At 48.2% G+C, this 14899-nt stretch overlaps 1 protein-coding gene across 1 annotated transcript in view; it reads left to right on the top strand.

Moving 5' to 3' along the window:
• The window catches only part of znfx1 (zinc finger, NFX1-type containing 1), a 73180-nt gene extending 58851 nt beyond the window's left edge, over positions 1-14329 (top strand). The window contains exons 15-19 of the mRNA XM_056274214.1: positions 4238-4370; positions 4809-4976; positions 10465-10575; positions 11342-11437; positions 11806-14329. Of these exons, the coding sequence (XP_056130189.1) occupies positions 4238-4370; positions 4809-4976; positions 10465-10575; positions 11342-11437; positions 11806-14004 (2707 nt within the window). The 3' untranslated portion in view covers positions 14005-14329. The remainder of the gene's footprint in view (positions 1-4237; positions 4371-4808; positions 4977-10464; positions 10576-11341; positions 11438-11805) is intronic.
• Positions 14330-14899: the final 570 nt, after the last annotated feature.

Genomic DNA, 14899 nt, shown 5'->3' with positions numbered 1-14899 from the left:
TTTCCTCCCCGTAAAACAAAACATGATGTGTGCTTACATACCCTTGAACCAACCAGTTTCAACCAATATCATGACATCCATCCATCAATCAATATTCAACTTAAGCGGCACAGCGCTAAGAGACATTAGTTAGCTAGCTAGCAACACCCCCACTTTTCAACGTTCAAATCTAATTCCTCCAAACGTTGTGTCAAGCCTGTCTATCTGGTGTCACTCGGAAATCTCTAACGATGCAGACATCAGATACTCTCAGAGCTCAGCTGGACTTCAGAACATCTGAACAAAATGTCAGATTGGCACCCTGGTATTTTTGATGTATACGTAACCTACAAAAAGACTCACCGGCCGAACGCCAGGGGGACGGCCCCTTTTAGTTGAGCGGTTAGCGATGCCGCCTTGTGGTGGGTGCGGCACATCTCGGATCGAATCCCGCACCGGGTGAGAAAGTAGTTGGGTGACGTATGCGAATATAAAAGTTTTTCAAGTAATGCAACTGGTTTAGAAATGAGGAAATTATGGATATTTGCTTTGAAAGCGGAGTAAGTCGGAAGGCTCCAGAATTTTCTGTACTTAAGTACAGAAACTTGTAAAATGCACTTAAGTGCGGTAAGGAAGTACCTGGCACTTTGTTGCTTTCCATCGCCTTCTCTTTCATCCTTCCCCTGTTGTTTTCTCTCCCACTTCCTCTCATTCCTGAAAAAAAAAAACCCCAGTCTGGTGGAACTACTGTCTTCTCCCAGTGTGGATAATTAAGTCAACTAATCACCAGGAAAATGCATCCCAGAGGAACGTCTCACTTCAGAGAGCCAACGCATGAATCGGAAAGTTAGCACAACTGCAGAAACCAGACAAAACTGCTGGAGTTGTATTTACACAGCCTTATAAGAGCTACACACCTACACATTACGAAATAAACAAAATAATGTCCTATACCGTAAAACTACAGACAAGGCTTATTGTGTCTGTAGGGATGCCTGACGCAACACGGGGATTCGAACCGCCGATCCCCGTGTTGGTAGGCAACGGAATAGACTGCCACGTTACCGGACACCCGGTGAGTTTCCTGATCAGCAGCCCCAAATAACATAAAATACACCCAAAAGTGTTCAGGAAGCAAAATCTTCGTTGTCAAGTAATGGAAACACAAATCAATGCAGCATGGTTTGACTCGGTGCAGCAAAAAGTGCCAATGGGGACCCCCCCCCCCTGGGGACCCCCCCCACACACACACACACACAGATAAGATCATTGAAGAAAGAGCGTTGAATCAGTTCATCTGGACGTTTCATCACTCATCTAAGTGACTTCTTCAGTCTCATCTGACTGCAGGTACCCCCACCCTTATAAACAATACAGTGACTGCAGGTGTTCCCACCCTTATAAACAATACAGTGACTGCAGGTGTCCCCACCCTTATAAACAACACAGTGACTGCAGGTACCCCCACCCTTATAAACAATACAGTGACTGCAGGTGTCCCCACCCTTATAAACAGTACAGTGGCATAACGACCCAAACCAACCACCAGTTTCATATGCAAATATGGGTGTGACCATTAACAGAGTTTCAATGGTCATGTGTACTGTTCACAGAGGATTTGGGAATGTTTTCAATCACAACACTGTAAGATGGTGACAGATGTACTCTTAGCCTCCCCCCGTCCAAAGAGTACACCAGCCAATCGAAGACAGGACAAGGACAACAGCTGCTTAAGTGTAAACCATGGGTGATTCTGTATGTGGCAGGAGTGTCGGAAAATTTGAGATGTGCATTTTCCAAACACCGAGTCTCAGCTGCTTTCAAACCCCAAAACACGCTGCACCAGAAGTTGGTCCACCCCAAGGATGGGGTCTCCCAGCACAAACAGACGCTGGCCAAGAGGATGGCACAACACAGGAGAGCTAACACGTCAGACCAGGACTCCAGTCTACACCTTCTACAGTCTACACCAGCTACACAGTCTACACCATCTACAGTCTACACCAGCTACACAGTCTACACCATCTACAGGCCAGAGGCCACTGTTTCAAGGATGAGGATGTGCACATCCTTGGTAGGGAGGAACGCTGGTTTGAATGGGGAGTCAAGAGGCCGTCTGTGTGAAGAGGGAACGACCATCCCTGAACCGAGAGGGGGCCTAAGTGTACACCTGTCACCATCTTACAATGCTGTGATTGCATCATCATCATCATCAACATCATCATCAGTTCCATAAGCTGTGGAGGTCGTAGTAGCACAGCTGATGCCTCAACAGGTTGAGTCATCATTGTGTTCCTGTAGGGGGAGTACCTGGTGGTCCCTATCTCCTCTCCAGGCATGGATGGCCGGTGGTTCACAGAGGAACTCATCCGCCCTTTGACAGGTTTTGTTTTTAGTCCTGCTGGGTGCCCACACACCCTCCTCACAACAACCCAAGGGTTGAAGTGGGGGTGCGGGTTTAGCCGCCGACGGCCCGGCGGTTGCAGTTTAATGTCTTACCCAGGACGCTGTGATTGCAAACATTCCCAAATTCTCCATGAATAGTACACGTGGCCATTGTAACTCCAGTTAATGGTCATGCCCATATTTGCACATGAAACTGGTTGTAGGTTTGGTCGTTGTGCCACTGTACTGTTTATAAGGGTGGGGCACCTGCAGTCAGTGTGGACTGAAGAGGTCACTGAGATGATGATGAAACGTTTCTGTCAATAAAACTTGTGTCCAAATAAACTGATTCAACCCTCTTTGATTTTCTTACCTGGATTATTGAGCAGCGTCAGGACGTCTGATTGTTATACTTGACAGAGCACCCTGAAGCGACAAAGCTGCCGCCCTGTGCGTGTTTTGAACTTGAGCTCTTTGTCGAGCAAGACGAGGTGTTTACTGTCAAATTCAAATCAGCAAGGGAAAGGAAGGGAATTTTCATGTTCCGATAGACTTTTTCCCCAAAGATGACCCGTCTACTCCCACTTTGTCTTCGTAGGGTGAAGCTCTGCTCTCATTGTCCGCGGTGTTAGAAAGCCGGCTTCCTGCGACCTTCCGTTGTTTCTGTGATCGCTTATTTTGTGTTTCAGCATCGTATATAACACAACACAGGCGTCGTCATCGATATTGTAGCCTACAGGAAGACTCGCTGGCCGATCACCAGGGGGTCGGACCCCATTAGTTGAGCGGTTAGCGATGCCACCTCGTGGTGCAGTATAACCCTGGATCGAACCCGCAGCCGAGCATGTCAGCTGCCTCACGCCTCTGGGCACACGCGCCTCCGGCGGCCTCACGGTCTCAGCATCCCACTTCTCACACCAGTGGGGCGAATTCAGGGGGCAGCCTGGGAACCGCCACAGCCGGGACGCAAACCCGGATCTCCCGCACCACGGGCGACTACGCTAACCAGTCGACTAAAAGGCCCGACCCGTTAGCCAAGGGCTAGCGAGTCTACTTGTATAGTTGTGTTAGAGAAGAAGAGTTTATTAGTGGGTTTGTGGAGGGAGCACCTTTATTGGGACTGGGGCAGGAGGGAGGGGGATGTTGGATTTTGGTTAAATAGTGTAGTGTGTGTGGTGTATGTGTGTTTTTCCCTTTTATTCTCCCCAATTGTATCCGGCCAATTACCCCACTCTTCCAAGCTGTCCCGCTCGCTGCTCCACCCCCTCTGCTGATCCGGGGAGGGCTGCAGACTACCACATGCCTCCTCCCATACATGTGGAGTCGCCAGCCGCTTCTTTTCACCTGCCAGTGAGGAGTTTCACCAGGGGGACGTAGCGCGTGGGAGGATCACACTATTCCCCCCAGTTCCCCCCCGAACAGGCGCCCCGACCAACCAGAGGGGGCGCTAGAGCAGCGACCAGGACACATACTCACATCCGGCTTCCATCCCATTGTGTCTGTAGGGACGCCCGACCAAGCCGGAGGCAACACGGGGATTCGAACCAGTGATCCCCATCTTGGTAGGCAACGGAATAGACCGCCACGCTACCCGGACACCCTTCGATTTCTTTGATTTGGTGGTGGTGGTTGGGGGTGTTGGGGGTGGGGGGGGTCTGTAGGCTGGAAGCCGTGCCAAAGCCTACAGGTTACTACACTATGTTCTGTCTTGTGTACCTGCGTTTTAACCTTCTCATCCTCTTTGATTCTAGAGTTCCGTGGGGGTTGTGAAATATCTTATTTCCCTGCTGGTTTGATATATGTATGTTGCATTTTGAAGGTTTTTTTCTATAAAATTAAATTAAATAAAAAAAAAACGACCTCCTGATCGCAGGTTGTGGGCGTCGCGGTTCAGATCGGAGGTTTGTGCGGAGGTGCAGGAGTCTGAGCTGGCCTACCAGAACGCGGCAGACCGGCTGGCCGACGTGCAGCGCCACAAAACCCTCTGTGTCCTCAGCCGAGCCAAGGTACAGCGAAAGCACCGAAGTATAACGGTTCTCTCAGACTGTGGGGGAACCGAAACCCTGTCCCGTAAAGAAAAGAAATCCTCTCGATGTAAATCAGTCCAAACGTTGAACTGTATATGAGAAAAGAAATATCTACCACTACTACTACTACTTTCAGCAGTAGTACTGCGTTTAGTATTATAATAGTAGTACTATAAATATATTCATATAATACTGTATATATTTAAATTTAATATAATTATTATATTTTATTTATTATTATAATATAAATATTTAATTAATTAATTGATTAATTGATTTTATTAAAAGAAATTAATTTAGCTTGTATTGAAAGGAACAATAGTTGTAGCAGTAATAATATTAATAGTAGCATAATTATTATAGGACACACACACACATAATTATGCAAAACATAACGGAGAACAACCCACTCCTCAGGTGATCGGCATGACGACAACGGGTGCGGCCAAGTTCCGGAAGGTTCTCCAGGAAGTGTGTCCATGCCTGGTGATTGTGGAAGAGGCCGCACAGGTTCTGGAGGCCCACATCATCACCACACTGAGCCAGGCCTGCCAGCACCTCATCCTCATAGGAGACCACCAGCAGGTACCACCAACCTACTACAATCAACAGCAACACACATCCAACATGGAGTCCGGGTCCTTAAACAAACAGACATGTCTTTATATCCCAGGCTGCAGCAGTGTGTGTGTGTGTGTGTGTGTGTGTGTGTGTGTGTGTGTGTGTGTGTGTGTGTGTGTGTGTGTGTGTGACAGCCTTCTCCATGGGGCACGGGGTAAAATGGGTGGTAAAAACAAGTGTGTCACTAATTCACATAGTAAAACACTTATTAAAGGGAGGGAAACTCAGGACATCCATCCATCCATCCATCCATTATCCAAGCTGCTTACCCTAATCAGGGTGGTGGGGATGCTGGAGCCTATCCCAGCAGTCACTGGGCGGCAGGCGGGGAGACACCCTGGATAGACTGACACACACACATGTTCACACCTGGGGACAATGTAGTATGGCCGAGTCACCTGACCTACATGTCTTTGGACTGTGGGAGGAAACCGGAGCCCCCGGAGGAAACCCACACAGACACGGGGAGAACATGCAAACTCCACACAGAGGACGACCCGGGACGACCCCCAAGGTTGGACTAACCTGGGGTTTGAATCCAGGACCTTCTTGCTGTGAGGCCACCGTGCCGCCAACTCAGGACATTAGAGGATTATTAGAACAGGGTGCCAGTGCTGGATAAAGACCTGGCTAGGTAGCCTGCCTATGAAATGACCATGCCGATGTTTTTTTTTTTTTTTGCATATTTTAGACCATTAACTTCAAATAGTCTATACTTTACAGTACTCCTGATCATTTTCCAGTTTTCCACAGGTTCAAAAGTTCCCTTTGGAAAAAGCGCAACTCGGATTTAGCAGAAGACGCACAAGTTGCAGCTTCCTGTTTATACAACCTGCTGTTCCTTTAAACGATTACAGGTGGTGTAAACACAGTGATGCAAGAAGCGAGTTTTAGCCTGTTGACTTGTTCATTGTGGGCGGCACGGTGGCGCAGTGGTTAGCACGGTCGCCTCACAGCAAGAAGGTCCTGGGTTCGAGCCCCGGGGTGGTCCAACCTTAGGGGTCGTCCTCTGTGTGGAGTTTGCATGGTGTCTGTGTGGGTTTCCTCCGGGGGCTGTGGTTTCCTCCCACAGTCCAAAGACGTGTAGGTCAGGTGAATCAGCCGTACTACATTGTCCCTAGGTGTGAATGTGTTGGCCCTGTGATGGACTGGCGGCCTGTCCAGGGTGTCTCCCCGCCTGCTGCCCAACGACTGCTGGGATAGGCTCCAGCATCCCTGTGAGCAGGATAATGGATGGATGGACTTGTTCAGTATATTGTTATTTATCTATTTATTATTTTTTTTCTTAAAAGCCAAGCGAGACTTGTCATATTGATCTGGTGTCCTCTGACTCTGTGAACAGCTCCTTTGTTGTTGTGAAAGCCTAAGCCCGAATCTGGGGATGTAATGGAGGTGGATGGATCACACTTCCACAGTAAAATGAGCTCTGACGTTGCTGTGCTGTTCATTAATCACAGGTTTGGTGTTGAATCAAGCGGAACACAATGCTTCAAATTTATATAAGAATTTGTCTTGCCTCCCCCGCACCGCTCCCACATGCACAAAGTACAATCACACACTGCCCTGTAGCTCACACACACACAAACACACACACACACAAACACACACACACACACACACACGAACAAGCAAAGCAGCCAAAAAACAAAACAGGGAAGCAGAAAGTTAAAGTGCATTTGCATACAGTCTGCATTCCCTTCCAGCCTACAACCAGGAAGACAAAGCGGACTTTTGTTCAGCTACACAGCAATACAGCAGGGTGCTCTTATCCATCCCGGCCTTGCTGCATGGGTCTGGCTTTGACCTGCGACTGTGTAAATGTCCTCGGCCTCCAGTTAACCCATCGGTCTCCGTCTTTTGCCACACACGCCAAAACCCTGTAAACTCAACTGAGCCGTGTGCCCGTGGAAGTGGAGTACCTTGTGCTCCCACAGATCTATCAGTGAACAAGGACACATAGTGTCCTAGATTCATTCATTCATTCATTCATCTTCAGCCGCTTCTCCGGGGTGGGGTCGCGGTGGCAGCAAGCTAAGTAGGGCACTCCAGACGTCCCTCTCCCCAGCAACGCCCTCCAGCTCCTCCTGGGGGATCCCAAGGCGTTCCCAGGCCAGATTGGACATGTAGTCCCTCCAGCGAGTTCTGGGTCTACCCCAGGGTCTCCTCCCAGTTGGCCGAGCCCGGTAAACCTCCGAAGGAAGGCGCCCAGGAGGCATCCTAATCAGATGCCCGAACCTCCTCAACTGGCTCCTTTCGATAGGAAGGAGCAGCGGCTCTACTCCGAGCTCCCTCCAGATGTCCAAGCTCCTCCCCCTATCTCTAAGGCTGAGCCCAGACACCCTACGGAGGAAACTCATTTCAGCTTCATTATAGTCATTAGAGTCATTCATTCATCCATTATCCAAACTGCTTATCCTGCTCTCGGGGTTGCGGGGATGCTGGAGCCTATCCCAGCAGTAATTGGGTGGCAAGTGGGGAGACACCCTGGACAGGCCGCTAGTTCATCACAGGGCTGACACACACAAACACATTCAGACTTAGGGACAATTCAGTACGGTCGAGTCACCTGACCTACATGTTTTTGGACTGTGGGAGGAAACCCACGCAGACATGGGGAGAACATGCAAACTCCACACAGAGGACGACCCCCAAGTTTGGACTACCCCAGCGCTCGAACCCAGGACCTTCTTATTGTGAGGCGACCACACTTACCACTGCGCCACCGTGCCACCCAAATATAGTGTCATAGATGTGAAGCACAACCGTTGTGTCACTCTGTTGTGACAAGAACAATACAGGATCCTTGTCTTAAGTTTGCAATTTGAAGTAGGTCTGGTATTGACCGTGCCTTTTCAACTGAGTAGCTAACATTACATATTATTGACATCATATACTGACTGGACACTTAACATTGGCATTATAAAATAGATGCTTCTGCAGCAGTTCAACAGAGCTAAAGTAAACTCATCTCAGTCATGCTTTAAGCGAGACAGCAACCCAGAAAAACAAGCTGATAGATAAAATGTATCTAAGAACTGATTCGTTTGAGCGGGTTAAAGTTCATAGAGAATGTCGGTAACATTTGATTTTAGGGGGTCAGAAATTACCTAGTAATTTCTTAGTAATAAGGTGGTAGTTTTTACAGGTAATTTTACAGCTAACCCTAACCCAAATTACAAGGTAATTTCAACCTTATTTCTAAGAAACTACATGATAATCACCATCTTATTCGTCGAAAATAAAGTGTAAACAGAATGTTGTACTTACATCTGTCGATGGTGTTTTTGTCCTTAGACCAGTGTTTCTCAACCCGGTCCTCAAGGACCCCCTATCCTGCATATCTTCTTTGCAACCCTGAATAGGTACCTGTTTGTAGTTGTTCAACCAATCAGCAATGAATTTTGTCAGACGTTGCACACCTTGCATAATTAAGTGCTGCGAGATGATTGGTCGAGTAAGTACAAGCAGGGCTACTAACTACGCAGGGTTACAATGAAAATCTGCAGGATAGGGGTTCCTTGAGGACTAGGTTGAGAAACACTGCCTTAGACCCTTGCATCAGGTCCCATACCCGAGCTTTAAACCACTCAACAAATAAATACTAGTGAATAGAAAAGTTTAGGAAGAAATCACTCAAACCTTTTGTTATATACACAGTGGATATAAAAGGTCTACACACCCCAGTTTCAAATGGCAGGTTTTTGTGATGTAAAAAAAAATGGAACTAAGATAAATCACTTCAAAATTTTTCCAAATTTTTTTTTTGCAACCTATAAAAATAAAGTGAAAAACAATCAGAAACATTTGGGGGGGGGGGATTAAAAATTCAAAACTTACAATAAGCTGGTTGCATAAGTTGCACACGTTTTTATAATTGGGGATGTGGCTGTGTTCAGAATTAAGTCAGGTCAGTTTTATTTGTACAGCCCATTATCACAAATTACAAATTTGCCTCAGGGGGCTTTACTGTTGTGCGTTGGAGAGGAACCAGTGCAGGGGTCCGGCAGGGTCAAGCCCGTAGGCACGTTTATTCCTATTCAGGGAAGGGAAATGCGGGATGTTTAGGGTGCAACTGGAGTCCTGGATGTGGGGTGTGTAAAAGACTATGTGTTGGTGTGCAGGGCGAGTGTGGTGCGTGTGTGCAGGAATGTAAATGACTGGAGGGTGTTTGTGCGTGTGCATGCGTGCTGGTGATGTGCAAGTCCAGGACTAGGGGTTCTGCGGGAGGCGGCGTGGGAGCACTAGGGAGGGGTCCGAGGAACACAAAGGATGCGAGGAAGACAGAGCCCGAGAAGCTCTAGGAGGACGGGGGAGAGAGACAAAATTAGACTCAGGAATCACAACGCAGGAATTGCAGGAGAAAAACGCAGCCAGAGTGTCTGGCGAGCTACTGGGTAACTACCGTACTAGATGGCACAATCTGGCACGTCAGCGTCCTCTCTTATAGCTGGCTGCAGATCGGCTTCAGGCGCGCTGATCACCGATGAGCCTCTGGTTCGTGGCTGCGCTCTCAGCGAGCGCGCTGATTGAACCCTGCCGGTAGACTCAGGCGGAGACGCGCCTTGCGTCTGGACCACAACATTTACAGCAATACAACATCCTGTCCTTAGACCCTCGCATCAGATAAGGAACAACTCCCCAAAATAAACCAGTCATTCAAATTCATGTTAGATATTAGTTAGTGTACATGTGACTGATTAACCCCAAATAAAGTTCGGCTGTTCCTGTAGGATTTTCCTGACATTGTTGCATCCAAGTGCAAAAGCCATGGTCCACAAAGACTGACAAAGCATGAACGGGATCTCATTGTTGAACGGTATCGATCAGGAGACGGGTTCAAAATAATTTCCAGGACATTAGATACACCATGGAACACAGTGGCGAGATCGAGTCGGGAGGCGACAACTTGCGTTGGTGTCTCCTGACTCGATCCATGCTTGTGTCGTATTAACTCTCAGATGTACATCGCGTTGGATAAAAGCATCTGCTTAAATGAAACTGAAACACTGTAACATTGTAGCGTTGAGGTAGATTAGCCGTTTGAGTATGATCGTCAGCCCTTTTTGACACATATAGCGGAGTATCATCTGCATAGCAGTGGATATATATTCCATGACGGTGTATAATTTGGCTAAGAGGTGAAATGTAAAGAGAGAAAAGTAGAGGGCCCTGTGATGGCCTGGCGGCCTGTCCAGGGTGTCTCCCCGCCTGCCGTCCAATGACTGCTGGGACAGGCTCCAGCATCCCCGCGACCCTGAGAGCAGGATAAGTGGTTTGGATAATGGCTGGATGGATGGATGGATGGATGGATAGTCTTGAGGTAGGACATGAGCCCAGGTTAGTATCAGAATCCACTCAAATCGTGGCTCTCTACAAGTCATAAGGACACCTCCAGATGTTGTCATCAGGTGTGGACATTGTGGACAGTAATTGTGCTTGTCTCTGTTCATAGCTGCGTCCCAGTGCGACGGTGTATGATCTGGCTAGGAACTACAACCTTGAGGTCTCCATGTTTGAGAGGCTGGTGAAAATGGAATTTCCGTACGTCCGACTCAGCCGCCAGGTAAGTGTTGCAGAGATGGCTGAATTCCTTATCGGCACAGCAGGAACAATATGAAAATCTATTAATGAAACGTAGAAAACTAAACATGATGTATTTTGGGACTAAGTTCAAAAAAAGATCTGTTGTGGCTGACTTGTGTTGTGTGCCTGTGTATAACATGGATGCAGATGTGTTAGACGTGTGTGTGTGTGTGTGTGTGTGTGTGTGTGTGTGTGTGTGCACGTATAATGTGGGTGCAGATGTGTTAGAAGAGGTGTGTGTAACACGGGGATCGCCAGTTCGAATCCCCGTGTTACCTCCAGCTTGGTCGGGCGTCCCTACAGACACAATTGGCCGTGTCCGCGGGTGGGAAGCCGGATGTGGGTATGTATCCTGGTCGCTGCACTAGTGCCTCCTCTGGTCGGTCGGGGCGCTTGTTCAGGGGGAGGGGGAACTGGGGGGGAATAGCATGATCCTCCAATGCGCTACGTCCCCCCTGGTGAAACTCCTCACTGTCAGGTGAAAAGAAGCGGCTGGCGACTCCACATGTATGGGAGGAGGCATGTGGTAGTCTGCAGCCCTCCCCGGATCGGCAGAGGGGGTGGAGCAGCGACCGGGACGGCTCGGAAGAGTGAGGTAATTAGCCAAGTACAACTGGGGAGAAAAAAGGGGGTGGGGGGGCGGTGTATAATGTGTGAGTGTGTGTGTGTGTGTTTGCAATTGTATGCATGTGTTGGCTCTGTTTTGCTTGTATTTGAATACTTATTTGTGGCTTTTCTCCTGGTAGCACCGTATGAGGCCAGACATTGCGCGATTGCTGACCCCACACATTTACCCTGACCTGGAAAACCACTCTTCTGTCCTGGACTACGAGAGCATCAAGGTGCGAGCTCTTCTCTGCGTGTTCTTCCACCGTCTCTCAGTCCTACTTTGCTATTTTTCCATTAGTTAACACTTGTTTACTTGCCTGAATGGACTTAAAAGCCTCTGCATGTGCTTTTAAAGGCTTTTATGCAGTTGTGGATGAAGTCTGGTCTCGATAAATGTACTCTCCGGTCAAAATAGTTTTTTCCAAGTCTACCCGCGAATTGTCAGATGAAAGTATCTTGAGTACAGTTTGAGGAAGATATGTACGATTTTGTGTGTATGATTTTGCACGTGTGTGTGTGTATATCCCTTGGTTGATGACATTATCGGTAAAAATGCAGTAAATATCAAAGTTCAACGTTTTCATGAACTGCTGTCTTACAGGGCCTCAAAGAAAGCTTGTTCTTTGTGGAGCACAACCACCTGGAGAGAGAGTCCAAAGATACCAAGAGCCACCAGAACCAACACGAGGCCATGTTTTTAGTTTCTCTGTGTCGCTACCTCCTCTTCCAGGACTACAAACCAGAGCAGATTACCATCCTCACCACTTACACCAGCCAGCTGCTCTGCCTGGGCAACCTTATGCCTGCTAAACAGTTTGCAGGGGTCAAAGTGCTTGTGGTAGACAAATACCAAGGGGAAGAGAACGACATTGTCCTGCTGTCGTTGGTCCGCAGTAACGCGCAGGGCAAGGTTGGCTTTTTGAGCATCCCCAACCGCGTGTGTGTAGCGTTATCACGCGCCAAGAAAGGGCTGTACATTATTGGAAACAGCACACTGCTGGGCAGAGTCAAACTGTGGAGCAACATCTTCCAAACCTTGGGAGAGAATGGCCAGATGGGTAATGCGCTTACTCTGTGCTGTCAAACCCACCCAGACCGACAGGTCCAAGTCTCTTGTGCTGAGGATTTCAAACAAGCGCCCGACGGAGGCTGTGAGAAGCCTTGCAGCTATCAATTGGATTGCGGCCATGTTTGCACCAGATTCTGCCACGCCTATGACCCTGAGCACAAGAAGTATAGGTGTGTCAAGAAGTGTGAGAAGGTTTTATGTGACCTTGGACACCGGTGCCCACTGGAATGCTGTCAGACGTGTCCTGGGAAGTGTTCAGTAAAGGTTGAGAAGACCATACCAGTGTGTCAACACACACAGCTGGTTCCTTGCCACCAGGACCCCAATGTGTTTCGCTGCCAGGAGCCCTGCCAAAAAACGCTCCAGTGTGGACACAAGTGCAATTTGGTTTGCGGGGTGCCGTGCACCTCTGAATGCCAAGTGGCGGTTACCTTCACGCACAAGTGTGGACATAGCCAGGAAGGCACCTGCTATCTCAAAGAACAGGGAATGGTGCCAAATTGTGCGACCCCATGTCGCCAACTGTTGAAATGTGGTCACAAGTGCCGCGGGAAATGCCACAAGTGCCACCAGGGGCGCTATCACATCCCGTGTTCCCAAAAGTGTAAACATCTCCTGATTTGCTCCCACAAGTGCCAGGGAACCTGCACTCCTTATTGCCCTCCTTGTGGGCTGCCGTGTGAGAATCGCTGCGTTCACCGTGAATGTAAGAACCAGTGCACCCAGCCCTGTACCCCGTGTTGTGAGCCCTGCGCTCGGCAGTGCCCTCACCAGAAATGCAGTAAACTCTGCCACCAGATATGTGATTGCCCACCTTGCACTCAACCCTGTGCCAAGACCCTGGTCTGCGGCCACCCATGCATCGGCCTGTGCGGAGACAAGTGTCCCGACAAATGTCTGATCTGCCATCATGAGGAGGTTGCCGAGTTGTTCTTTGGCACAGAGAGTAACCCTGGAGCGCGCTACGTTCAATTAGAAGACTGCGGACACATTTTTGAGTTAACAGGACTTGACAAATGGATGGATGACCACCAACAGGCTGGTGGAGAAGAGCAAATGGCTGTAAAACTAAGAGAGTGTCCCAGATGCCACACCCCGATTCGTCAGACCCTCCGCTACAGTGCCCAGATAAAGAGCAGCCTGGCTGAGATAGAGAAGGTAAAGCAGACGATCAATGGACGTCAGGCAGATATTGCAAAGCAGAGGGAGGCACTGAAGAAGCAGTGGATGGAGAGAGAGGATTTCCTGAAGGATCTAGCAGTGGATTGCAGTTACATCAGTAATAGACTGAGTTCCCCTCATCTTGAAGCTAATGACCTTTTGATCCTGAAAAAACAAATGGTTTTCCTTACAAGTGTTGAAAAGCTACTGGAGACAAGCGAGCAGATGTCCACCACACAAGGCTACATCTTTCGAAGGAAATGTGAGGAGTTCTTGAGCTGGCTGGTTGACTTTCATCAGAAATTCACCGACCAACAGGTTTCAGATTTAGAGAATGAGCTGATGAGACTCAGCCTCTTGGCCATACTCAACACCTGCCTCTGCCGAATGGAGGAGGCAGGAGGAATAATGTTTGACGTTGATCATGAGTTTCAATCTATCAGGCAGGTTCTGGAAAAAGCTGGTCCCTTCACGAAGCAAGATGAACCTGAGTTGACACAGGCCTTGAATCGCCTGACTGACAAGCTGCCACACGCCGGCCTCGGATCAGCAGGGGTGAGCAGGAGATGATTTCCCAAACTTGAAGATACCACTTGGACAATACCACACATTCCCCAACTGCCATATCTATCTGAGACAACCTGGTCTCACAGGAATACGTGAAATGACCACGACCTCTTAACACTCACATTATGTGCCGGCACCATGGAAGCAATGCCACTGGACAGTCAATTAGGACCGGTGTTCAATATTTTCTAGTTAACACATTTTTATTTTATTGCTATTTTTATTTTCATTTGACTGAATTTTTTGTAGCGCCTTAGTTACGATTTTCTGTTCTCTAAAAACACTGAATTGTGTGTGATGTAACTCATTTTGATGTAAGGAGGTTAGGGTTTTTAGAGAACAAAAAATCGTAACTAAGGCACTATAATAAAATTCAGTCAAATGACAATCAAAATAACAATAAAATACCATTTTGTTAACCAGAAAATATTAAACACCGCTCATCGCAGGATGTTGTTGAATCAGGGAATTTGTGTGTCCAGCACGACAAAGGATCCTAATTGACTTTCCACTGGCATTGCTTCCGTGGCGCCGGCACGTAATTTTTACACGTTATGCGCCGCCGCCACGTAACGCGAGTGTCAAGGGGTCGTGGTCATTTCACGTATTGCTATGCAATAAGGTTGATCTGATACCAAGCATGGAAGGGCTGTGGAGAGTCACCGCTGCCCTGATTGTGATGCCACCATGGGGGAAATGCCACTATGGGGGGGGGGCATGACCTGGAAAATAGCAACCTTACAGCATCAGGGCATGGGTGGGGGCATTGCGTACTTTTTTATCAGTCTTCGGCCAACAGCTCGCTGAGTTTTGGCTGATTTGGCGTTTGATTTGATTTTGGATGTGTGTGTTTAGCTGTTAAATTTGGAGTTACAACATTTTGTGGTGTAAATGTTTA

The sequence above is a fragment of the Lampris incognitus genome, chromosome 2 (genome assembly GCF_029633865.1).
Source record: "Lampris incognitus isolate fLamInc1 chromosome 2, fLamInc1.hap2, whole genome shotgun sequence".
NCBI lineage: Eukaryota > Metazoa > Chordata > Actinopteri > Lampriformes > Lampridae > Lampris > Lampris incognitus.
Note: the sequence above shows the minus strand (reverse complement) of the source record. Positions and strands in the feature narration are given on the sequence as shown.